Consider the following 27,234-nt stretch of genomic DNA (forward strand, 5'->3'; position numbering starts at 1 on the left):
CTGTAATGAATGGGGATACATGCCGGTGTTTGCAGTGCTAAAACTATATTAAATATTATAGCTATGGATCTAATAATATAGTCGATTGTCATTGAGTTTCTTCCGGTCAAGATGCAAAAAACAGACATACCCGTTTTATACCGTGGTGAATATGAGTATAATTTTAGAGTAATTCTGTGTAATCCCAGGAAACGCCGCTAAACAGCGTTTAGTGCATTTCACTAGGAACTAGGGATGTCCCGATCAAATTTTTTTGCTCCAGATCCGATCCCGATCATGTGATTTTGAGTATCTACCGATACCGATATTTCCTGATCAGATAAAAAAAATTAAGAATTAACATTTTTATTTTTATTTTTTTTAATTCAACAAACATGACCATGTTCACGTCTTAAACTCATACTGAGGCCTTAGTTTTGGTTTTAAATTGCATATCATCATTCATTTATTTATTGTCACACAGAGCAGAAGAATTTTGCCAAAACAAACCAATAGTATCCAGCTGCAGAACGGCAGACCAGCCACACTCTCAGACCCAAACGCATTTCCTTTGATTTAATTATACATCAAATGATTTATGAAGTTAACTTTTCACCTGGATAACGTCAACATTCAGGGTGAATGTAATGTGAGAAATTGGGATAAAAAAATTTGGGTCTGAGAGTGTGGCTGGTCTGCCGTTCTGCAGCTGGATACTATTGGTTTGTTTTGGCAAAATTCTTCTGCTCTGTGTGACAATAAATAAATGAATGATGATATGCAATTTAAAACCAAAACTAAGGCCTCAGTATGAGTTTAAGACGTGAACATGGTCATGTTTGTTGAATAAAAAAAAATAATAATAAAAAATAAAAATTGCTGATTATTATTATTATTTTTTGCCGATCCCGATCTTCGGAAAATCACGTGATCTGCCCCGATCCCGATCACGTGATCGGATCGGGACATCCCTACTAGGAACCGTGCCATTCCTCGCTTGGATCAACAATCAATCTGAAATCAACGCTAGATTATCGGTATTATGTTTCATCATGCATTCATGAAAGGGTGGGGGGGGGCGGGGTTTCTATGCTTCGATCGTCACCAACGGAATACGTTACACAGTACATTACAGACACACGCTCCGATCGCGGGGAAGGAATTATTGGATCAATGCAAGATTGATAGCATATAGCCCTTGCCTTGACTAGGATGTACTGCAAAAAGAATATTCCAATTATCTTATCGCCATTCCAAGTATTGATGTCGATCGTGTTGCCAAGATAATCCACCAAAGCACATGAACCGGCGGTGCTTGAGTCTCCCCAATCCATGTGTTATAAACGTTACTCATGCCCGACAAGGAAAACCCAGACCGGACTTATAGACCGACGTACAGGCTGAGACAGAGGGTTTCCAAGGATGTGCAATACCGGCCGCAAGGCGTTAGGCGGCGGTATTGGGCGTTTGCGATCTCAGACCCATTCCCAATGATAACATCAGGCTGCCTTGATGGATTATGAATGTAAATATCGAATAAAAGAAATAACGATGAAAACCAGACTTTTCTCGGGTTTGGCGCACAACGTTCGGCGAGTTAATCCGACTTATCTCGGGTCTGGCGTCCAATGTGTTAAGAGGTTAAAGAAACTTGCACGGACCTAAGTGTTGCTGAACCTTCTTTCCTAATACTGATCTTTGGTCTTCTGGCATCTTAGTCAAAGTCAGCCCACTTTAGCCCACCTTACCCCACTTCTAAGAGAGCTGCATTGGTTTCCCAGCACGAATCCGCTTCAAAGTCCTTGACCTGGCACACCATGCAGCGAGGGGAACGGCTCCCTCCTATCCTCCTCTAACTACCCTCAAGACCCCTATGCTCTAAGTAACTACATACCCTCAAGACCCCTACGCTCTCCGTCTTCTGGCCGCCTCAGACCCACTCCTATCCGAGCTCCTGGCGGGTCATCAAAGTGAAGCAGGCTATTCTCGGCCCTCGCTCCACAATGGTGGAACGAACTTCCCACCACAGTCAGATAAATGGGGGAGGGTAGACAGATTGGAGAGGTGTGGGGGGAATAACAAGAATGGGAGGGGGGTTGGAACATGACTGGGAGATTGTTTGTGGGGGAGGGGATCATTATTCCACAATTACCTATTATGCTAATATGTCTACTAGCTACTATGCACTCAAGACTGTAGCACTCAAGTTCAACACTGTTTGACGAAAGGCGGCTGGGTGGCGCAGTGGGCAAGGCGCTCACCACTAATGCAGGAGCTGCTGGTATCGAGCCCAGCTCTCGGCGTTGCTACCGGCTTGGCCGGCCGTCATACACAATTGGCAGTGTTAGAGGGTGGGAAAGCCGCAGGGGTGTAAAGTACTTGAGTAATTGTACTTCGTTACAATACTTAAGTACTGTTTTGGGGGATTTGTACTTTACTAGAGTATTATTAGGTTTGTATACTTTGTACTTTTACTCCATTACATTTCAGAGAAAAAACACAACTTTTTACTCCTTACATTTAAAATGCAGACCTACAAAGTACAAAGTACAAATCTCACAGGTCCAACCATGTCAAGTCAAGTCAAGTAATTTATTTATATAGCACATTTAAAAGCACAAGAGCCAACCAAAGTGCTGTACAATCAAAATTAATTAATTAATTAGTATATTTTAATTGTTTATATCTGGCCGAACAAACATTAACGTTATTAATCCTGCGACCGCAGGTAAACAGCCAATCAAATCCCCATCAATGGAAAATGAACCCGCCCATACCCATGCTGATTGGTCCTTGTGCAACACTAGAAAGCGGGGATCTTTGATTAAACACCTGCTATCAGAAGAATAGACAGTCAGATCCGCATTATGCTGTGGTTAATATTGTGATATTATTCAGGGTACTCCAGTATTCTGTCTTTAATATTGTGATATTATTCAGGGTACTCCAGTATTCTGCCTTTAATATTGTGATATTATTCAGGATAATCCAGTATGCTAATATTGTGATATTATTCAGGATACACCATTCTGTTTTTAATATTGTGATATTATTCATGCTGTGATGTGAATGCCGTCCATGTTAGTTTACCTTCAATGGAGAAGTGCATTAAATAATTTTAATGCAAAAAAAGTGTCCTCTGTTCTTTCATTTCAGCATTGTCTATCGCAGAACACATTCCATTGTGGGCAGAGTGTATGCTTGGTTTCATTCCAGTCTTGCCTAAACACCAGCTGATGATTTCACTAATTGGCTCACCTCTTCAACTAACTCACCTGGTGCAATGTATAGTTAAAATGAAAACTTGGCCCACGATGGAATGAGTTTGAGACCCCTGGTCTATCCCTTTAAAAAAAAAATTACGTTTACTTTTTAGTACTTAAAGGAAAACTCCAACATTTTGGGAAATTCGCTTATTTAACATCTTCCCTGGAATTCTAGTGTGCAGTAGTTAGTAGTATATTATCAATACCAGCCATTGGATTACTGTTTTCTAAATTGGGGAGGCTTTTAATCGTCAAGGTAAGAGGATTTTAAGTCATGGTATCCATAAACTTCAATCGGTTCGGATCCTTTGAATGAATGAGAATGTAAACAAACACGGCTTCCACGTAGAAATCACTGACTGCGCTCAGAGAGGAGTCGTTCGGCAAAAAATTGTTCCAAGTATATCTGCTTAGAAAACGTAATTGTCTAATTCAATTATTTTTGGTTGGGTGACGCCTGTACAGCAGAAACAGGAAGTATCGGGGGCAGCGTGAGCCACAGAGAGTTCGAGCTGTCTGGTGAAAAGATGCGACAGGCTGCCTCCTCGTGTACCGGAGGGAACATGTGATGCAAGGCTTCTATCCTCACTACAGCCGACCAGTGGGAGGCATAGTCTAGCAACGTTCAAGACAGGGGAGGGAAGAATTGGAATTATGAAATTGGGATGGGAGAAAAATTGAAAAATAAGGAGAAAAAGTGGATAAAAAAACAACACTGTTTGACGAACAATCTCACTTACCCTTAGCTGCCAGAGTTCTTCCTGCTGACTTGTTGTACATAACTTGTAAATGGATTTGGATAAAAGCGTCAGCGAAATGACTAAATGTAAATGTTTTAGTGTATATCATTAGTTGTGAGAGCAAGACACAGTGTTTATTTTTCCCGAGGTGGAGGTATTTCCCTCCCCGTGTGAATCTACGTCACAGCGAGTCGGGCGGGTGTCTTTTCCCCCTCCTTTCCTTTCAAGGCTCCGTTGAATAATTGATCCCTGTGGGCCGTATCGATGGCACATGCTCCCTTTCCTCTTCCCTCGCTGTGAAAACGGGTGATGACAGGGGGATGAAAGGGCTCATTAACGAATGACAGAGAGAGAGAGCTATCACTCCATCAGGGCAGGTTGGTGCCAGAGACGAAAGGAGCGGCGGCGGGGTCATAGTAAAGTTGACTTCTGTCTTTTAGGAGCGGAAAGGAAGACAGAAACGCTGAAGTCAGAGCTGCTGCTCCAGACGTATTAATGGGACCGAGCAGCGTCTCTTAAGGGTCAAGACGTTAAGAGCTTTGGACCTCTCTACTAACAATCTAGTCATTTTTGGGAGTTTTGTTTGTTTTGTTTGAAGTTCATCGTTACTTTCAATTTGGTCACTATGGCGGGGGCAAGCAGTGACAAGCTACACAAATCCACGTTAACTGTCTATTCGGTGAGTTGACATTCATTTAAAAAAAATCATTTTCTTAATTAATATTCTATTCATGAGGATGAAGTTCTCAACAGAGAGATATGGGAGATATGAGAAGGTGGCCTACTTCATAATCAATCATTCTCTTTAGTGAATGGACTACAGTGAAACAAATATCTTTTGACTGCCACATCTTGCCTTGACCTTTTGCTGAACTGTTGTGTTGTCTGTACATTGTGTGTGTGTGTTTGTCCATAGAATCTGATGGAACATTTCAACCCAGGCCTTCAGACGCTAGTTTCTCTGGGAGACAGTTATGTCAAAGCTTTCCAAGGTGAGTTAGTGTGCTTATGTGGGTATGAGAGAGAGAGAGGGAGATCTACTATATCAATTATGTTCCAGATTCCTAGCCAACATACAATAGACTATTGCCTTGTCTCCACTAGCCAGGGTTTAGCCGTGCTGTGGCCTGTCTGGCATTTCCATTGTCTTTAGAACCTGGTCAAACCTGGCTGGATCCCGGCTGAGACAAACGCCTTTCAAAACCTGGCCAAAGCCAGTTTGTGTACCACAGTTGTTGGTGTGAATTTTGAATGGTTGCCTAGCAATCACAATGGCCATGGCTAGACCATGGCTAGCCCCAACCAGGCTGAACATGGAGACAAGACATATATAACCCAGACGAGTTCCTTCTTCCAACGTAACTGCGCTCCCAGCTTCCAGCCAAGTCTTTATCTTGTGTGTTGGGTAATTGGTTGAGCAGCATGTATTATTGATGCTCCTCTCTGTCTAATGGAGTCAGACTCGGAACAGGCCTTCAATCACAGGGCACCTAGTAAACATGGTAAAGCGATAGTCGCCGGGCCGGGCTATTCCTGGACCAGACCCAGCCTATCACCTGGCATTACTGCACGCCTGCACGGGTGTCTCTAGACAACAAATTGGACTAAATGACAAGTGATTGGATAAGGATTTGCTTTACTGTCTAGTGACATGCTATGGTGTGTGTTACTTCCAAATTTGACGTAATTATTACTATATTGTGTAATGGATTTGACACAGCACTTAATATTGCGTGTGTGTATATGTATATGTATCTGTGTGTGCGTATGTGTGTGTGTGTATGTATGTATACGTATCTGTGTGTGTATGTATGTATGTATGTATGTATGTGTGTATGTATGTATATACGTATCTGTGTTTGTGTGTGTGTGTGTGTGTGCACATGTGTGTGAACGACAGCCTTAGCCGTTTCCAGCGAGGCCTACTTCAGTGCTGTGGCTAAGATGGGAGAACACGCGCTGCGCACACTGTCGTCACGCTCTCTCGGTGAGTGTGTGTTGATTGATCTGCGAGTCCTTACTGTTCAGTATTCGCTGTACTATGTTACTGTGTTAACTGTGTTAACCCTTTCACTACCACATTACAGAAGGTTAACCTTCTGTAGTGTGGTAGTGAAATGGTTAACCTTCTGTATTGTCACAGTGAAAGGGTTAACCCTTTAGTAGTGTGGTAGTGAAAGGTTTAACGTATTGCAGCCGTCGGCGGCATAGGAGCAGACTTGTCCCTGAGAGATGGCGCTTTGTTAAGTTTGTGACAACCCATGAACCCACAATAAAATAACCTAAAATAACTAGGCTACACCCTGTACAACAACAACCTACGATGGCTTAGAGTAGACGACAGAGTACAGCAACTTGCAATGGCCTGGTCTACAAGATACACTACACCACTAAGGTACCCATGTACATGTCGAAATACTTCCCAAAGGTCAGTGAATACCACGACCACAACACCAGAGGGAGTTCCACAAATCATGTTCAACCCAGATTCGGCTCAAACAAGGGACTAAACATGTTTTGCAATTAGGCCACATCAATGTGGAACGCCCTGCCCACAGCCGTAAAAAAATGTGAATCCCTACCCACCTTCAAAACCGCTCTCAAAGAGCACGTACGGGAGGCTGCAATTAGAAACTGGCCCCCGTAAATGTCTGAACCCCCCTCCCACCCCCTCCTAATGTACAGTTCTCTCCCCCTCGTATGTATATATTTACTGTTAGGATCTGTTTAACAGTACTGTATATTTGCATATCTTATATGTCACAAATGTAACAGTACTGTATATCTGTATGTCATAAATGTCATGATTAGATTAGATGATTAGATTTGATTTGTCTATCTTCCCACAGCCCTATCTTCCCACATTTCTAAGATTTCTCTCAAAATGAGGCCCTATGTTCCCACAGCCCTATGTTCCCACAGCCCTATGTTCTCAAATGTCTAAGATTCTTAAAAAAATGAGGCCCTATGTTCCCACAAGTCTAAGATCTTTCTCAAAATTAGGCCCTATGTTCCCACAGCCCTATGTTCTCAAATGTCTAAGATTCTTAAAAAAATTAGGCCCTATGTTCCCACAGCCCTATGTCCCCGGACAAACCCTCTACTACCAGAGGACAATTGGATAATAGGTTTGGTGTAATTGGCTACCAAATTAAGAGAAAGGGGGAGAAAATCAGATAAAAATTTATGAAAAAAGGAAATGTGGGAACATACTGTAGGGCTGTGGGAACATATTGGGAGTGTAGCTACTGTATACAGTAGGTTCATACATCAGACCGCTAGCGTAGCATGACATGAGTGTCTGTGTTCGGCTGGCTAGCTGAGAAGGTCAGGGAGCCACAGTGTGACCGGGACCAAGATCGGGTGGCTGCCATTGAATTATAGATGGGGACCGTCTTTCAGCTACGCTCAATTCATTAGCTCACCCACAACCCATGACAATAGGTAAGACCAGAGGCTAAATCATCCCCCATCTATCCCCCAACCATTGACCACGTCCTTTAAAGACGGAGGCCTCCTGGTTTAACATTGTTACCTTTTTTTCTCCTTCCCCCAAAACAGATAACCACATTGCACAGCATCCAAACATCTTGCTGGGAAAAGCTAGTGACTGAACAGGGGACATTAGAGCTCATTTCAGTGGCATCACAGGACCTGGTGGAAAACATAGCGCCTGTCGAGGAAAACCTCTTATCTCTGAGCATCTGTCACTCCGCCAGGTCAGATGGATGCTTGAGCATCTGTCACTCTGCCGGGTCAGATGGATGCTTGAGCATCTGTCACTCCGCCAGGTCAAATGATGCTTGAGCATCTGTCACTCCGCCAGGTCAGATGGATGCTTGAGCATCTGTCACTCCGCCAGGTCAGATGGATGCTTGAGCATCTGTCACTCCGCCAGGTTTTGATTGATTGATTGAAAATTGTATTAACAGATTGCAGAATGGGTACAATACAGTACGGCTCAATACACACAATTGTTAAGGGGATGCAGACCATAGAAATACTTTCGTCTTGTTTACATCAGGGTCCCCCATTTTCAATTCATCATGACATTTATTACATACACGACGACATACAGATATACAGTACTGTTACATCCAGACATTTATGACATACAAGATATACAAATATACAGTACTGTTTAAGAGACAGAGATCCTAAGAGAAAATATATACATTCGAGGGGGAAGAAACTGTACACTAGGAGGGGGTTGGGGGGGGGGGGGGTGTTTGTAGTCTTGTTTTTAGTGCCTTTGAGGTGCTTTGGTACCATGAGGTGCAAGCATAGTCGTAGTACCCTTGAATGAGTGCTCCTGTTAGAATCTTCAGGGTATTCTTGTTTACCAGAGAGGAGATCCGGTACAAGAATCTTGTTCATTGGTTGACTTTTTTTATTACATTGGTTGCCATTTTGTCACAGGAAAGATTTGGCCCAGGTATGTAATTTCATCTTTCCTTGTGACAATATTGTCACCCACTGTAACAGTTGGCCTTGCTGAGTTTGTTATTTGATCCAAAGAGAATGGACTCTGTTTTATCCAGGTGTAATGATAGTTTGTTATCAGCGAGCCATGTGCAGATTCTGCCGAGTTCAGAGCTGAGGGCTTTTTCAACCTGCAACTTGTCCCTGTCAGAGACCAGCAGGGCTGAGTCGTCCGCGAACAGGAACAAGTTGCAGTCACAAGCTGATGACATGTCATTTGCATAAATTAGGAACAGTAACGGTCCTAGTATGCTTCCTTGTGGAACACCGCAGCTCACTGTGAGGGGGGGGGGGGGGGGGGGGGATAGTGTACCGTTTACCTCCACCATCTGTTTTCTCCCCTCCAGGTAGGATTGCATCCAGCTCACTGAGGAACTATCAAAACCAATTGCTTTTAGCTTGTCAATCAGAATGGAGTGATTGACTGTGTCGAAAGCCTTTTGGAGGTCCAGCATGACCATGTCGCAGTATTTGCCCGTGTCCACCTCTTGTTTGATGTAGTCATTTAAATAGAGAGCATGTGTCAGTGGAGTGGGATGTTCTGAAGCCAGATTGGAATTCGTAGATTCGCTTTTTTTTTCGCGAGGTACTTTTCGACCTGTTCGTAGACAATCTTTTCCATGACTTTCGAGATAGAGGTAAGAATAGAAACAGGGCGGTAGTTGCCTGGGTCTAATTTGCTGCCTTTTTTTTCTTCACTTTTTCTCCCATTTTCTATTTTTCTCCCATCCCAATCTCGTATCATCCAATTCAACCCTCCCCTGTCTCGAACGCTGTTTCTTGCCTCCCACAAGCCGGCTGCAATGTGGACTAAGTCATACATAGCACGAGTCCCCTCCGATACTCGAGGTAACAGCAGTCGCATCTTTTCACCTGCGCGGCGCAATCTTTCAGCGTCAGGGGTCTGCGCTTTGGAGGGGCGCCGCCCCCATCGCTTCCTGATTCTACTGTGCAGGCGCACCAACCGACCTGTAGGAGTCGCTGTCCACAACGCCCGATCCCCACCCATCAGTTTCCCACCCCCTAATACTGCCAATGTGTATTAGTACGGACGACCAGCTAAACTGAAAGCAATGTGGAGCGCTGGGCTCGAACAGGCGAACCCAGCGTCTCCAGTATTCGTGGTGAGAGCCTTGCCCCTATTCATTTGCTGCCTTTTTCGTGCAGGGGGGTCACTCTCGCAATTTTTAAGTCTTTGGGGACGTATCCCTGTTTTATGGAGAGGTTTATTATGTGGGTGATGACTGGGGTGATGGCGGCTGCTGAGTCTCTGAGGAATTTGGAGGGGATATTGTCATGGCCAGTGGCCTTGTTAGGTTGGAGGGCGCTCAGTTTTTCAGGTCACATGGATGCTTGTCTTTGAGCATCTGTCACTCCGCAAGGCCAGATGGATGCTTGTCTTTGAGCATCTGTCACTCCACAAGGTCAGATGGATGCTTGTCTTTGAGCATCTGTCACTCCGCCAGGTCAGATGGATGCTTGTCTTTGAGCATCTGTCACTCCGCCAGGTCAGATGGATGCTTGAATGTCTAAAGAGTTTTTTATGTCATGGTAATGAAGTCTATGTATTCCGTGTGCTGTGTGTATTTCTCCCCATCTGTGTACCAGGGGAGGTTCTGATCCAGATATCGGAGACACAGAGACGGCTCACCGCGGAGATGGAAGGAGTGGTCAGTAGACTTCTCAATCTGATCTGGGTTCACAAAAGGTATCGTCTGACTCTAAATCACATCGCCCTGGAAGGACATTTAATGGGAGTCGTCACTTTTAGCCGAGCTGCAAAAGCCATAACTTGTCCACCAAAAGCATTGTTTATAAAACCATCGCTTACCTTAGGCCTAACCTTAAAGGTACTGTAAGTGGTATTTTTGTTGTTAAAATAAGTGTTAAATTGCTCTACATTCCAACAGCCATCACTGATATAGAGTGTCTGGTCAGTAACATGGGTCTCCCAGTCCCCCCGCTCTGCAGTAAACACAAGATACATTTTCTGGTATCCCTTCCCACTTTATGCAATCAGGAGAGAGAAGCCTAGATATTCTTTACTTATTTCAAGACATTTTGCGAAGCCAAATTAGCTTACTGCACTGGTAGCTTATTTTACTTGTTTCAAGGACACATTTGCTTAAAACTATTTTTTATTTCCTATTTTTGTCAGACAATTCTCTCTCCTGATTGGATAAAGTCGGAACGGGATACCAGAAAATGTATTTTGTGTTTATTGCAGAGTGGAGGGACTGGGAGACCCATGTTACTGACCAAACACACAATTTTAGCACCTTTAACCACTCCTCCAAACAAAAAGAAAAAAAGTAAATATCCACCCAGGTGATGGAATCTAGACCCTACCTTTTCGGAAACATTACATCCTGTTTTGTCCCATTGTAAAAGAAGATGGATTATCTCAGTGCACTGAGATGCTTTAGGAAACAAGGACCTGATTGTATTTCATTGTTTAAAATGCAGATTGCAACGTGAGACTGTTGGTGTTCGTGTTCGCCCTTGCCCCGTACCTCTTTCAGCTTTATTAGCAAACAAAATGTGACCATGATTCAATTATTCAAATGTTGGCTAGAGGCAGAGGAGGGGCACATTTGCATATAGATTTTGTCAAACAAACCTACGGAGCAGATAATGAACAACAGCGTTTGAACAAAGAGAGTTTCTACAATGACACGGCTAACGTAGTGGAACGCTGTTTGTCTTGCTGCTACAGTTCCGATGGTTTCAGGTGGAAGTGTTGCAAGCCATGGAAAAGAACGTCAAGTTGGATGAGGAGTATATTGACGTAAGTGTTTTGGGTCATGTAAGTTTGTGTTTGTGTGTGCTCCTGACTTAATGTGACAATGTGCCTTTTTAGAGTTTTAAGTTTCAAGTTTGCTTTTATTTGTCGCGTATAAAGTACATGTACATTAGGGTGAAACGCTTGGCTCTGTATGAGCGCAGTAAAATAAAGAGGAAGTAAAAGAGGAATAAAGTCCCAACACTATACAAATATACAATATACAATCTAAAGTACAACCAGAGTACAATGAAAGTACAATGAAGTAAAAATGCAGACAATGAGGTACAAAAATGCAGACAATAAGGTACAAAAACATAAAAAGGAAATAAATGCTAAATGCAAAAATTAGGTATGGATGTAGTGCAAATCTCTTTAATAAATATATCAAATATGGTGTAGTGTTAAAGTGTTTGAAGTGTCAGAAAGTCAGAACTACTATATTAGGAATGGCTGATCACCAAAACCTGCACAGACTACAACGTATGACGTATATCATGCCAGTTAGGGAACCTTATGTATACTGTTTACTCTTACTCATAGTGTATTCAGATAAAAATTATGTATTGCCTAGATTTATTGTAACGTATAATATAACCGATAGGGCATACAGACCCTCATCTGCACCTTTGTTTACACTGTTTATTTTCTCATATCTTTATATTCAGTTAATTATATTGTTTACATTGTCTATTTTCCTCATATTTTTATATTCAGATACAATTGTATTGCCTATATTTATGTCTTTCTACTATTGCCCTGCCTATACCTATACCACCCCTCCCCCCTCCTTGCTATGACGCCCGATTTCCCCCAAGGGATCAGTAAAGGAACATCTTATCTTAATAATTAATCGTGTACAGAGCTAATTGAGACCACTGGCACTTCAGCACGTTACTCGCCTTCACTGCTTTAGCCTCAAATGGTCTGGTGCAGTGTTGTAGTCGAGTCACTAAATCTCGAGGTCGAGTCTCGAGTCCCAGTGTTCAAGTCCAAGTCCGAGTCACCAAAGAAGTGCCCGAGTCGAGTCCCTGTTACCCTAGTCCGAGTCCGAGTCCAAGTCCAAGTCATCAAGGTTGAGTCCACTCCCCTCTGGCAGTCAAAGAGCTGACATACAAATAAAAAAAGGTCTACATTAAACATAAATGACACAGCGGTCACCGTTGTAAATAAAGGGAGTTTATTTACTTTGTGACACAATAGCCAAACAATTGCACTAGCCATCAATATCTTATGCCAAATAATTAGGGCATATTACAAAAAAAAATATTAACTGTATTTATCAATTGATAAGTCCGAGTCCGAATGCAGTCAATGCTCGAGTCCAAGTCGAGTCACGAGTCCTGAAAATCAGCCCAGGACTCGGACTTGAGTCAGAGTCCTGGGCCCTCATTCATCAACGTGTTCTACGCACAGATTTGTGCTTACCCTGTGCGTACGATCATTTCTAAGCAAAGAGTGGGATTCATCAATTTCAACTTGAACTTGACTCCGTGCTTACGTCTACGCACAGGTCAGACCATGCGTACCTGGCGCCCAGTGGTAGAATATATTATTACAACAAGGAAATGAGCTTCTGTGCATAATAACACTGGCATGTTCTGTACGAACCGTAGTTCATTATAGTTCATTGTAAAATAGCAACAGTAGTGTAATTATGGTCAAAACCCTATAAATAGCATTTGGAATAATAGATCTTTCTCTCAGAATGAATGCAGCATGGTTTATATAGCGTTATCGGAATATACGGGGTGTAGGCTACTGACTGACTGCGCTCCGCGTAGCTTGATTGATTGATTGATTGAAAAGTGTATTAACAGATTGCAGAATGGGTACAGTACAGTACAGCTCAGTACATACAATTGTTAATTGGGGATGCAGACCAGAGAAAGACTTTCGTCTTGTTTACATCAGGGTCCCCCATTTTCAATTCATCATAAATCATAAAGCTCAACTCGTTATTATTTTGCGCAGACCGCAGAAACACGGGAACGTTTTGATTATATTAAAAGGCTTTACGTTAAACGAAACAAGTGGAATTTCGAAGCTGTAAGCAGAATACAAGTCATATGAATATAGTGTTCTTCCCCCTTTTTACTGTATAAGAAAGAATAGAAAACGCATTGCAATGACACCAGATAGTGGACAGACTATGTATATGATGGGATTCAAGTTCGCGTTTTTGTTGATCATAGGCATGCTGTCAGAGTATGATATCTTAATCAAACATTCTAGAACATTTGTCGTCACAGATCATGTCCTAATAGAACATAGGCTATGGCATGGATCGTGATATTGTGTGGACTGTTATTATTACTGTATACCGGTACCACCCATTGTGACAACAGCCTTGTGAGTCCCGCACAATGATGGAATTCAAGTTCATGTATTGAAAGGCAGGCTACATCATACATGCAGTGAGATTCATTGTTCTTGTATATGCTCTCGTATTATTGTTTATATAGGCTACCCAATACTGACATCAAAATAGATTGTAGTATGCCTCTAGAAGTCATATGCAGCAGGTAGAAAATTGACGGGAGATCCATCGCGATTTGGAATAAAATTGAGGAGAACTTTAATCCCTGGGTATTAATCAAACAACACGGGAAAAGGCAGTCATATTCCAGCGCGGTATTTATTAGTGTTTGCGCTGCCCAGGCTGCAATGGTTAATAGATATCATATCCGACATCACCGTAAGTGTACACGTCTGTCAGCCTGTCTCATGACACGCTTCCCTCGGCTTAGTCCATTTTTCCACATTTCATGGGTGTATTCCATTACCGTATATGGTTAATCGGGGCGTTTCTGGTATGCAAATACGTGAAAGTGTGCACGAGCCTCGGCGCAGAGCCAAGGTGGGATTCATCATGACAGGTGTGCGTAGAGCCTGCATACGCACGTGTGATGAATCCCGACTTCCCTGTGCGTACACTGGTTCTACATTCCGTGCTTACGTGTGGAAATAGAACATGTTCTACGCACACATTGATGAATGAGGGCCCAGGACTCGAGTACTACCACACTGGTCTGGTGAGACACAGTGTTATGTGCATGTATCCCCTCTCCGCTTCCCATCTCCCCAGGTGGAATGCACCTGATTGGATAACCACGCTGCTCGTTGGGGCGTGCCCTGGTTCTCTGCTCAGTGATTAGATAACCACGCTGCTCGTTGGGGCGTGCCCTGGTTCTCTGCTCAGTGATTGGATAACCACGCTGCTCGTTGGGGCGTGCCCTGGTTCTGTGCTCCAGTTTTCAAAAAGAAAATGGCGGCTCGCTTGCTCGTAAATGTTCTCTTTTTCTACCTGAAGTTGAACCTAAAATATGTTTCTGACAATAAAACATGCAATTGCTGGATCTTGAGTCATATTTGATCTGCAACGCCTAATTTGAACTTAGTTCAATCGTACTGTATGTACTATGTAAGCACCCGGTAGTGTGACATCTAGTGGCAAAAAACACACATTGGCGCTTTTAAAAGAATAGTTTGGATTTTTGGAACCCTAGTCTACCTATTTTGTTGATCGGTAGAGTCCTTGCTCAGCACAACACATGCTCTTCCTCAAGCTAGCTCCAGATAGTTAGCCACAACTCATGCTCTTCCTCAAGCTAGCTCCAGATAGTTAGCCACAGGCCAATGCAAAGTCAGTGGGGTCGAGCTCCTGACAAGCTGACTCAGGCTCACTGAATTTAACTTTGTGCACTGTGGAGTAACTTTCAATGAGTGTGTGTGTGGGGGGGGGGGACGACGCTCTCTCGTTGTCGGAACACAGTGTGAGAAGAGCATTTATGCAGGTGAACACCAGGAAGGCTGCTGGCCCAGATGGCATAACAGGACGTATACTCAAGACCTGTGCCAACCAGCTGGCCCCTGTGTTCACCGCCATATTTAATCAATCACTGGCGGAGTCAGTGGTCCCTGCCTGCTTCAAGAGGTCTACCATCATCCCTGTGCCGAAGAAACCCTCCCCAGCATGTCCAAATGACTACAGACCGGTGGCACTCACCTCTGTGGTCATGAAATGTTTCGAGAGGCTGGTCAAGGACCACATTTGTGCCTCCCTCCCCAGTGATATGGACCCTATGCAATTTGCATACAGGACAAACAGGTCCACCGACGACGCGGTCTCCCAGGTACTGCACAGCACCCTCTCGCACCTTGACCGTCAGAAGGGGGGCTATGTGAGACTGTTGTTCATTGACTACAGCTCAGCGTTCAACACCATAGTCCCCACCAGACTGGTGGACAAGCTGATCGAGCTAGGTCTGAGCTCCGCCCTGAGCGCCTGGGTACTGGACTTTCTGAGCGAAAGACCCCAGGCGGTCAGGGTGGGGGGTCAGACCTCCAACACCATCACCCTGAGCATCGGGTCCCCCCAGGGCTGTGTTCTGAGCCCCCTGCTGTACTCACTCTACACACACGACTGTGTGGCCAAGTTCAGCTCCAACTCCATAGTGAAGTTCGCAGATGACACGGTGGTGGTGGGGCTGATCTCGGACAACGACGAGAAGGCCTACCGGGAGGAGGTTGAGGTACTGGAACGCTGGTGCCAGGACAACAGCCTGCTCCTGAACATTGGCAAAACCAAGGAACTGATCGTGGATTATAGGAGAGGACAGCAGGAGACACACACACCACTGATGATAAACGGGGCTACCGTGGACAGGGTGAGCAGCTTCAAGTACCTGGGGGTCCACATCTCAGAGGACCTGACATGGTCAACACACATAGGCACAGTAGTAAAGAAGGCGAAACAGCGTCTCTACCACCTGAGACAGTTAAGGAAGTTCAGAGTATCGGGGAAGATACTCCAGTCCTTCTACTCAGGAGCTGTAGAGAGCATCCTGACCGGAAACATCACTGCCTGGTATGGAAACAGCACGGCACAGGACAAGAAGGCCCTACAGAAAGTGGTGCGCTCAGCCGAGCGTACCACGGGTATTGCACTACCCCCCCTGCAGGTTCTATACAACAAGAGGTGCAAATCCAGAGCCTGCAGGATAATGAAAGACCCTCACCACCCCAATAACAGCCTGTTTCAGCTGCTGAGGTCAGGCAGACGCCTGCAAATCCCAGCTACTAGGACAGAGCGGCTTAGGCTCAGCTTCTTCCCCCAGGCCATCAGAGCCATGAACAATGTACATTGAGTGCTCAGAACATTGAACTGTCCACACACAAGCACACATGAACACACACACGACACGCACACTGTGCACGCTCACACACGAGCAGCCACTTAACACTTTAACATGAGCGGGCACACACTCATGTCGCACACACGCACACTTATGGCCAAAGGAAAGGACACTTTAAATTAGAATAACAGGAACAGTGTATTGCACTACCAAAGCTAACTAGCATGTCACACATGCGCTGTAAATAACTATGTACAGATACCGAGATGTCACTCCATGTTACCTGCTACCTGTTACTGCACAATGTTGTTTCTTCTTTTGATTCTATTATATGTACCACTGTATTGCACATCGTTGCGGGCAAGACCACCCGCATTTCATTGTATACCTGTATGCCGTGACAATTAAAACTCTTGACTTGACTTGTGTGTGTGTGTGTGTGTGTGTGTGTGTGTGTGTGTGTGTGTGTGTGTGTGTGTGTGTGTGTGTGTGTGTGTGTGTGTGTGTGTGTGTGTGTGTGTGTGTGTGTGTGTGTGTGTGTGTGTGTGTGTGTGTGTGTGTGTGTGTGTGTGTGTGTGTGTGTGTGTGTGTGTGTGTGTGTGTGTGTGTGTGTGTGTGTGTGTGTGTGTGTGTGTGTGTGTGTGTGTGTGTGTGTGTGTGTGTGTGTGTGTGTGTGTGTGTGTGTGTCCCTCTCACAGGGTAGTCGCAGAGTGTATGAGTTGGAGGTGAGGAACCAGGCAGAGACTTTGGAGAAGCAACTCAGACGGGGGTCTTACAGAGACTCACTGGTAAAAACACACACACACAAACACACATGCACACACACATTCACATTATTTTGCCTGAGCATATAAACACCAACAGTTCAAAAACTGTGTGTGTGTGTGTTCTCAGGAGAACAGTGAGTACATGCAGTACTTGAGGCAGAGTCAACATGAGATCCTGAAGGAGGAGGAGAGGAGGTATCGCTTCCTGGCTGAGAAGCACTGTGGCCTGAGCCAGTCACTGCTGTTCCTCATCAACAAGGTGCTGCAGGGAGTCACACACACACACACACACACACGCACACACACACACACACACACACACACACACACACACACACGCACACGCACATGCACACTAACACACATACATGCGTGTCCTGCTGGGGTTTTATAATACTCGTCCTCTCATCTGCATTCAGACAGGCGGGTCACTCCAACAGAAGGCAGAGGGGTGGAAGGAGAAGGTGAACGAGACAAGGGGGTCCAGACCTCGAACGCCCACCCATCCTGACCAAGAGGCACAGGTAAAAAGCTGGTGGACACCTTCTTTTATGTGATGCTGATTAATGAAGACTAATGGTAGATTCCCACTTTCCTCCATGGTTTAGAACACGGGTTCCGAACCGCCCTCCTTGGTCTGACCCCTCCTTATTTGATACACTTGTTCAAATTGTCATCTACACCCTATAACACCAGAGCTGCTCACCATATCTCTATAACACCAGAGCTGCTCACCATATCTCTATAACACCAGAGCTGCTCACATTATCTCTATAACACCAGAGCTGTTCACCATATATCTATAACACCAGAGCTGCTCACCATATCTCTATAACACCAGAGCTGCTCACCATACTGTATCTCTATAACACCAGAGCTGCTCACCATATATCTATAACACCAGAGCTGCTCACCAGATCTCTATAACACCAGAGCTGCTCACCATACTGTATCTCTATAACACCAGAGCTGCTCACCATATATCTATAACACCAGAGCTGCTCACCATATATCTATAACACCAGAGCTGCTCACCATATCTCTAGAACACCAGAGCTGCTCATCATATCTCGCTAGATGTTCCCACGTGTTAACACTTCCTTTGGTCAATCCTCCTTACAATTGGCTGCTCCCAGCAGTTGGAAAGAGATGCAAAATACTTTGAAAATGGACAAATTGATCCCCCTCACTACTTTTAACACTTTGAGTGCCACGGACGTGTTTTGTCGTTAGTTCATGCCGCCAGTTGAATGCCAGCAACGCTATATAGCGTTTGTTTGTCGTATTTATTTTTATTAGCGATTTGAATTCATATTTCATCAATCGAGCCTCACGCTAGTGCTGCAGACTCTCTCTGAGCTCCATTGGGAAAATACCGCCCCCTATCGTCTCTCCCTGTGTAACTGCATTAGACTGATGAAGGGGGGGGGGGGGCAGTTTCCTCATTTTACTTTTCCATCAAGCCAACTGAAGGATCCAAGTGATCGCCAAGCTGCAAAACAACGTGGAATACATATTTTCAGTACCCAACGCTGAATCAATAAACGCGATCGATATTTGGAATGGCGATCAGGAATTGGAATAATCTTTTTGAAGAACATCGGATCTGAGGTAAGCAATTTATTTGACCAGTCTTGGGGTAATCGGATCTGTTTTGACCTATATATCAGCGTCTGCCCTATGTGTGTGTGTGTGTGTGTCTGCTGTTGAGGAAATGAGATAATCGATTTCCCAGCTCGCTTCTATAGCGTGCATAAGTACACATATACTATCGATAATCTAGCGTTTATTTGAAAACGATTCATAAATAGGCCGACAAATGACAACGTGTCTAGTGTATTCGAGAATATTCCAATGAATGCCGTTTATGAGGGAATCTTTCTATTTTCCGGAAATTTTCCAGAAAACAATAGCTTTTTGAAATGCTATAAAAAGGATATGAACCGATTAAAAAACAATCCGTTTCGACAATGTTGACTGCAAACAAGTCATTGATAAGCGACGGGCAGATTAGACACATAGCCATAATTTAAAACATAGATTATGCGTTTTTAACGCTATCATTGAAGTGGATGATGGCACTCAAGGACATTAATCAACGTTATGGCTGGCGCTGAAAGTGCGGGGCTTTACTGTTTAGGGGAAAGGGTAAATACCACTTCCGGTTCCGGGTTGAAATTTGTTGTTATTGTAAATGCTATGTGTAGTGATAACTGATAAGTAAAGTACCTCGACTCGAACTACGTCTCTGGCTCGCTATTTTCTTATCGCCACAATGTCATTTTATTTGGTTGTTTGTTTGTGTTTTAATGATTTCCCTTACCTCTGTGATGTATGTATCGTGTTGTAAAGATAAAGATAGTTTATTCTGTGCACAGAGTCTCAGTTCGATACATAGAGCGGAAGACAATCTGCGAACTGAGCCCCGAGCCCAAGGATACTTTCATCCTTATAGTAAAATAAATCAAGGTTTTGCATACAGGAAGAAAAGTCAGGCAGTTCTCATAACAGCGTGGGATGAACACTGATAAGCTGCATCTGGCCCTAGAACAGATATTTTGTTGTGAGATAATTGGTCGTTACAGTTGTTCCAGACAAAACATGATCTCTGTACGCTAGAGAATTTATGCCAGTAAACTGGTTTATCGTAAATGGAGTAAAGGAATTACACTAGGAATCAATGTCACCTGTCTCTTTTCTATTTTCTATTATTAATTTTTTTTTCCCTGTGACCCTTCGAGAGGCCCTTTTGTCCTCTTGCCAGGCCGTCATTGTAAATAACAATTTGTTCTTAATTGACCTGCCTGGTTAAATAAAGGTTAAACAACAGAGAGCAATTTGTAGTTTTCAATGGTAATCGATCACAGCTGGCTGTACTAAAATGTGGTTCCAACAAGGGTCCTAGAATGGACCCTTGTTGTTTTTGATTTATGTGAATGATCTTGCAAATGCATCCAGTTTATTGTCACCTATATTATTAGCTGATGACACAAATCTCTTTGTCACTGACAAGAATTTTGATTCCCTTATTGATAAAGCAAATTCTGGACTCATTCATTTTTCCTATTGGTTTCAGTTACTCAATGTCAAAAAATCTAACTTCATTATTTTTTGAAATAAGAACAAAAACATTTCAAACAAGGCGGCTGGGTGGTGCAGCGGACATTGCGCTCGTCACCAACGCAAGATACACCGGGTTCGACTCCGGCTGTCGGCGTTGCCTCCGGCTTGGGCCAGTCGTCATACTAACTGAATTGGCAGAGTTAGCGGGTGGAAATCGATGGGTGGTAATCTGGACGTTGTGGACAGCGACTCCTACAGGTTGGTTGGGGACGCCTGCACAGCAGGGACAGGAAATGGCGGGAGTAGTGTGAGCCTCCCACACGTTACACCTCGCCAATGAGAGTCCGCGCTGGCAGGTGAAAAGATGTGACAGGCTGCCTCCTCGTGTATTGGAGGGGACGCGGCTTCTATCCTCCCTACAACCGGCCAGTGGGGGGAATATGCGAGCAACGTTCAAGACAGGGGAGGGGAGAATTGGCACAGCGGGTAATTGGGATGGGAGAAAAATTGAAAAAGAGGAGAAAAAGTGGATTAAAAAAATAAACATTTCAGACAGAACCAAGATTTGTATCAATACAATGGACTTGTACAAGTTTCATCTGTGAAGTTCTTAGGTGTCAATATCGAGAAACTCTGCTTTAAGATCATTGTGAAATTGTTTGCAAGAAGGTTTCAAAATCGTTGGGCATTATAAAAAGGGTTAAAAACCAATTAAAGAAGAGCACATTACTAACTTTGTATTACAGTTTAATTTATCCTCACATCTCTTACTGCAATATAATTTGGGCCAACACTTACCCTTCTTACTTAGAAGCAATCCATAGATCTCAGAAATCCTTTGTAAGAATTACAACCAACTCATCTTATTTAGCCCCAACCAAACCATTATTTAAACAACTGCAACTACTTACAATTTATGAGGTCAACAAGTACCAAACAGGGGTTCTTATGTATAAAGTAATTGGTCTTCCTTCATCTTTACCTAACTTCTTTTAAAGTTATATTGAGTTTGAGGGGCGGCTGGGTGGCGCAGCGGAGATTGCGCTCGTCACCAATGCAAGAGACTCCGGTCTCGAATCCAGGTGTCCGCATTGCCTCCGGCTTGGGCCAGCCGTCATACTAACTCGTTTGGCTGAGTTAGCGGGAGGGAAGTTGATGGGGTGGTAATCTGGCGTTGTGGACAGCGACTCCTACAGGTCAGGTCAGGGCGCCTGCACAGCAAAAGACAGGAAGTGGTGAAGGCAGTGTGACCTCCCACGCGCTACACTTCGCCAATGAGAGTCCGCGCTGTCAGGTGAAAAGAGAGCCGCTGGCTGTCTCTGCATGTGTCGGAGGAAGCATGTGGTAGACCTCAGGGCTCCCTTGACCAACCAGTAGGGGGCACCTGTGCACAACGACCAGGTAGGGGAGGGGGGAATTGGCATAACGACTAAATTGGGATGGGAGGAAAAGCACAGAAAATCAGGCGGAGAAAAAGAGGATTAAAAAAAAAGTTATATTGAGTTTACTTCTCATTATCATGCACATCTCACAAGAAGAAATAATGACTTACGCATTCCTTTCTGTAGGACCTCTGTTGCCAAATTCTCATTTGTTTATCAAGGTGGAATGATATACAAAATCTAACTGAAACATGTTCAACTTTAAATACATTTAAAAGCAAGCTTAAAAAAGAACTACAGATCCTGTAGTCTGTAGTATCCATGTGTATTTGTTATTATAATTATATATGTATAATGCTGTATTGTATGTATCTGTGTGTATGAGAGGGATATGCGCATGTGTGTCTGTGCATAATGTGTGTGTGTGTGTGGGGGGGGGGGGGGTTCTGTGTAGTTATATAGGTTTAAGAGGGGGCTTTCTGACCTTTCCTGCACATTTTAACTGTTGTTCTTTTACTTATTTTCCAGAATGTATGTTTGTAAGTGCAAATAACAATAAACAAATTAGGGCTGACCCCTATTAGTTACCATTCTTTCCAAAAAACTGCCTAAGAAAACAGGCACAGAGGCACTGAAAGAGGATTTCACCCATCTAATGAACATACTACAAATATCAAGATGTATCCATTAGTGGACCAATTGCATGCTTTTGCAGAGGACAAGAAGCCTTCAGTCGACTCCTTCAGACATTAAGCACAGCCCAAATGGAATGATAAAAAAAATTATAATAATATAAATATATATATATTTTTTACTAATGGCAAATTTTGGCCAATCATAGTCGACTATCCAAATCCTTAGTCGGGGACAGCCCTAAAACAAATACTGTAGGTAGGGAGATATCAGTGGCGAGAGTTAATTTATATGAAACAAAATGATAGTGAAAATAAACCATTCCTTATTTTGTTGGAGGACCCCTGGAACCTGCTCAGGGACCTCTGTGGGTCCCAGGACCCCACCTTGGGAACCACTGACTAATGGTGCTTTTCCACTCCACTTCACTCCATTTCACTATATGTCTTGTGTATGTATGTGACGAATAAACCTCTTGAATCTTGAATCATCGTACCTACTCGACTCAACTCTATTCTGCCTTTTCGGTTTTCCATTGCCGGGATGAATAATGAATACAAATATCGAAAAAAAGGAAAAACGATCAAATAATATATATATACGTGATTGGCGTTCAACGGTTGTCGGCCAAACGCGTATATAATCGTTGTTGGCGGGGATTGAGTTTACAGGCACCCTCTTAACACATTAACTGCTACGGAGTTTGCCCGTCTCATACCACTCTCTGCCACCACTCTAAGCCTATGAAGATGTTTACCTTCTTTGTAGGGCTATAACTTTTTTAATTGTATTGCTAAATTGACATTACTATGGCCCATTCAACATCGATATCTATCGTTCAGGATGTAGGAACGTTATACTTTTTCATTCATAGATTCATACGAAAATACCGTCTAGAATATAAATATGTTTTTATCGTTTTCTGCAGTAATTCCTAGAACGTGAGTTATAGGCATAAACGCATATATAGATTATCAACTGCCGTTTGTTGCCGATACACGCTATATAAAAAAATTCAACTGTACATGATCCTAAACGTTATGACTTATCATGCGCGGATGAACGGGGGGGGGGGTCGTTTATAATTCCGTGATCTTCAGTAAATGCTTTATGTAGTATGGGTGATATATTGATCAGAGCAGTTTGCATTAATAATAATAAACAAACATGCTGAAAATGACGTCAGCGTCCTCTTACCGTTCGCCGATGAGACTGGAGGAAAAAGATCCCACTTATTTGACGGCGACCTACTAGATCCATTTCCGGTTTGTATAATAATAATAAACGCCCAAATCATATCGATTATTGAGTTATGGCAGCGATCGATATACACGGATGTGTGTCTAGAGTCCCGCAACAATATGTGAGTGCCGGACGCATTTGCCAGATGCACGGAGATCTCCAGAGATCCATTTCCGGTTGTAACTCGCCGATCATCCACCAGGCGGCAGTATTAAATCATTGCAGAGTTGTGCAGGCTCCCACTGTATCAGCCGAGGCTGGGTGAGGGAATTCTGAATACCATGGCGAAAAAATGAAATATGATCTCAATAACGTCGTACGCCGTGGAATGGCAGAATTAGCATGACCTTGAAACACGTTGTACGACGTTATTGGCGCCAGATGTGTTAAGGACGATTTGCCTCTAGTGGCTTGGGTGTGCATATTTTATAATACAATATATAGATCACATTAAAGCCCTATTTGTTGTCTGTCGAGTGCCATTTCAGGCGACAAAGTGCAATAAACAAAAAAAGATACATTCACAGTGTATTCTGCCTCATTTATTGATGAAACAAAACCAACAGCAACACAATTTACCACCAAGAAAAAGATCGCAAATTTTGTTAGCTTATGTGCTAATGTCACTGGGATTTCCCATTATAACCATTAGCATTGCGGCCAGCGTACATTCGCTAATAAGGCACTGGTTTCATAGCTAGCTTCGATATGCGTGTCTGTGTGTCGCGTTGAAGATGACATCACTGTGCCCTCGCTATGACGGGGGGGGGGGGGGTACTACCTGCAGTGGAAAACAAACAAAGTACCAGGTACCAAAAGCGAGTAGAGTAGGGTTGAGTCGAGTCAATTAGGTACCATGCAGTGGAAAAGCGGCATTAGAAGACCTATGTTATTTTATGCAGAAAGCAACCAACCCTAGCATTTGTTTTTACTTTAACCTCTTAACAGGCACCCTCTTAAGGACGATTTGCCCGCCGGCGCCACTTTGGCGACCTCTAGTGGCTTGGGTGTGCATATTTTATAATACAATATATAGATAGAATTAAAGCCCTATTTGTTGTCTGTCGAGTGCCATTTCAGGCATTGAGCGGTTCTCAAGTTACATGCCAATATATGAGGCGTGCGCCAAAGTCTTTAGCAGACTTTAAATTTTTTCGAATACCACTCCCGACGCTCTAGCTCCGTCAATCATTTGGCAATCTCAAAAACTATTGGACAGGGTTGTAACCGATGAGTGTGGCTTTCCAATGGTACCCCACGTGGGGATGAGCGATTCAGGGATCTAGGTGAAAAGTCACCAGCGAAAACAGGAAGAGAATTTTCCACTGAATGCATTGAAGTCAATGAGAAAATGGTTTACTGCAGACCTTTTCTTTTCTCACATTTTACCAAAATCACTCTATATCACACATTTTCTTACGGATTTTTATGAGATTTGGACATGTACTACACAAGACTTAAGGCTATGGACCCAGGCTATGTTTTTTCAGCCATACCCATTTCTTTGGAAATATACTTTTGGATATTGCAACTACTACAGAAAAACGTGAGTAACAAGTTTTTCTACAACTCAAGTTCAGACCTATGTTACTCTATTTCATTAGCACTAAAAGTGAATTTTCTATTGTTTATTGTATCAGAAACTTCAGAATGTTATCTTTCAAAAGAGACCAGGCTCACGCATGTGCTATAAGTATAAAGTATAGTATTTTGGTTTGCAAGAAAAGTATGCAGTCCTCAAGTTCAAGTAAAAGAAAATTGCCACTTTTGGGGCCGCCTGTTAAGAGGTTTTAATTAGAAACTAGCAAAATCATAATTCCAGTCTTATATCCTTCCTCTAAAGAACGAGATAGAGCATGGTCTAATATAGCTCAGCTGTCAAAATTTATAATAAAGTTATTTTCAACCCTACTTTTCAGCATCGTGCCGAGTGATTACGACCTAAATCTCGTCAATAGGACCACAGATGATGAGTTGTGTTCCAACAGGGCAACTGCACGCAATCAATCAAAACATGTCCTGAAAAGCAGCTAAATTACTCTCAAAGAAAATATTTAGTTAATTGATAACATCTTTGTCTGTTGCGTGGTTGGATTGAAGTACAGCTGGAAGCCAGCTCAAGTGCCCAGAAAAACACACACATTGATTTGATTGAGTTTTTCCTTACCTTCGCGTGGGGTATGTCTGGGAGTGCTTGCATTCTTTCATTTATTTGCATTCATCTAAAAAATGTTTGGACCCTATGGTGTTCTTGTTCTGTTCTTGACTTATTGTTATGTTGTCTTCTTGACCTGTTTAAAGAAGACCTGTACGGCCCATGGGGACATTAACGTGTGTTGTCGGGCCCTATAAATAAATTTGATTTGATTTGATTTGATTCTTGTTAATTCTGACAAGATTTTGGACTGAATCAATGGCTTTATATGACAAATAGCTTCTAGAGTGAATATAACTGGAATTATCCTTTAAATGTGTTTGTTTTGTTGAGCGGATACACTGTTCTATACACTGATCAATGTGTATCCTTGTCTGTCCAGTTGCGAGGTTCAGTGAGCTCTCTGCTACAGACAGTAGCCAGAGATGAAGACATGTCCTGGGCCAGGAGGGAACAGCAAGCTCTGGGAGGAGTGCCCTCTAGAGGTGGGATGACTGACCTGCACCCAACTAAGAGAGACAACATTTTTGCTTCAAGGAATTTATTGGATAAACTAACACTCTCTCTCTCTCTCTCTCCTATCTATCTATCTATCTATCTATCTATCTATCTATCTATCTATCTATCTATCTATCTATCTATCTATCTATCTATCTATCTATCTATCTATCTATCTATCTATCTATCTATCTATCTATCTATCTATCTATCTATCTATCTATCTATCTATCTATCTATCTATCTATCTCCCTTTCTATCTATCTATCTATATTTATTTCTCTCTCTCTGTCTGCCCTTGTCTTTTGTGTACCCTGTCTCTCCCTTCCTCCCTGCGTCTTCTCTCCTGTCTCGCCCCCAGCCCCCTCACCCATCCCCAGCCGCTCTCGCTCCCGCTCCAGCTCCGTGGGGGAGTCTCTGGGCCTGGGCGGGGGGAGGACCATGAGGGCCCTGGTGTCCCACCCTTCCTCCTCCAACCCCAAGCTGCTGCCCTTCACCCGGGGGGAGACTGTCACTGTGCTGGTGCAGGAGCCACGCAATGGGTGGCTGTACGGACGCACTGACAGCAGCCTGCGGTGGGTACCCATGGCAGCCGTGTGTGTGTGTGTGTGTGTGTGTGTGTGTGTGTGTGCGTGTGCGTGTGCGTGCATGTGTGTGTGTGATGCAGGTAATATATGAGTCTACAGTAGTCTCAATAGAGAGAAAGAGAACCCTAGATATTTTTACTTATTTCAAAAATTCTTATCAAGCCAAATTTGCTGGCTGATTGTTTTACTTGTTTCAACACATTTGTTTTTATTTCCTTTATTTTTGTCAGACCATTTTTCAATCTGGAGTTCCCTCTCCTAATTGGAACGGGAACGGGATACCAGAAAATGTATTTTGTGTTTACTGCAGAGCGGAGGGACTGAGAGACCCGTGTAACTGACCAAACACTTTATATATCAGTGATGTCGGAATGTAGAGCTTTTATTTTAACATGTAGACCACTTATTTTAACAAAGAAGATACCGCTTACAGTGTGTGCGTGTCTGTGTGTGTGTGTGCGTGCATGTGTGTGATGCAGGGAATATACAGTATGAGTCTACAGTAGTCTTTCTAATGCTA

The 27,234-nt window shown here is 43.4% G+C and overlaps 1 protein-coding gene across 1 annotated transcript in view; it reads left to right on the forward strand.

Annotated features, from left to right (window-relative positions):
• Window positions 1-4,610: 4,610 nt before the first annotated feature.
• Window positions 4,611-27,234, forward strand: part of baiap2l2b (BAR/IMD domain containing adaptor protein 2 like 2b) — a gene marked incomplete at its 5' end in the record, with an annotated part of 29,522 nt that continues 6,898 nt past the window's right edge. The window contains 10 exons of the mRNA XM_084319282.1: window positions 4,611-4,664; window positions 4,902-4,977; window positions 5,886-5,972; window positions 10,076-10,137; window positions 11,184-11,255; window positions 17,086-17,175; window positions 17,282-17,413; window positions 17,574-17,678; window positions 26,012-26,114; window positions 26,489-26,702. Of these exons, the coding sequence (XP_084175408.1) occupies window positions 4,611-4,664; window positions 4,902-4,977; window positions 5,886-5,972; window positions 10,076-10,137; window positions 11,184-11,255; window positions 17,086-17,175; window positions 17,282-17,413; window positions 17,574-17,678; window positions 26,012-26,114; window positions 26,489-26,702 (995 nt within the window). The remainder of the gene's footprint in view (window positions 4,665-4,901; window positions 4,978-5,885; window positions 5,973-10,075; window positions 10,138-11,183; window positions 11,256-17,085; window positions 17,176-17,281; window positions 17,414-17,573; window positions 17,679-26,011; window positions 26,115-26,488; window positions 26,703-27,234) is intronic.

The sequence above is a fragment of the Notolepis coatsorum genome, assembly GCF_963971535.1.
Source record: "Notolepis coatsorum genome assembly, chromosome: 7".
Lineage (NCBI taxonomy): Eukaryota > Metazoa > Chordata > Actinopteri > Aulopiformes > Paralepididae > Notolepis > Notolepis coatsorum.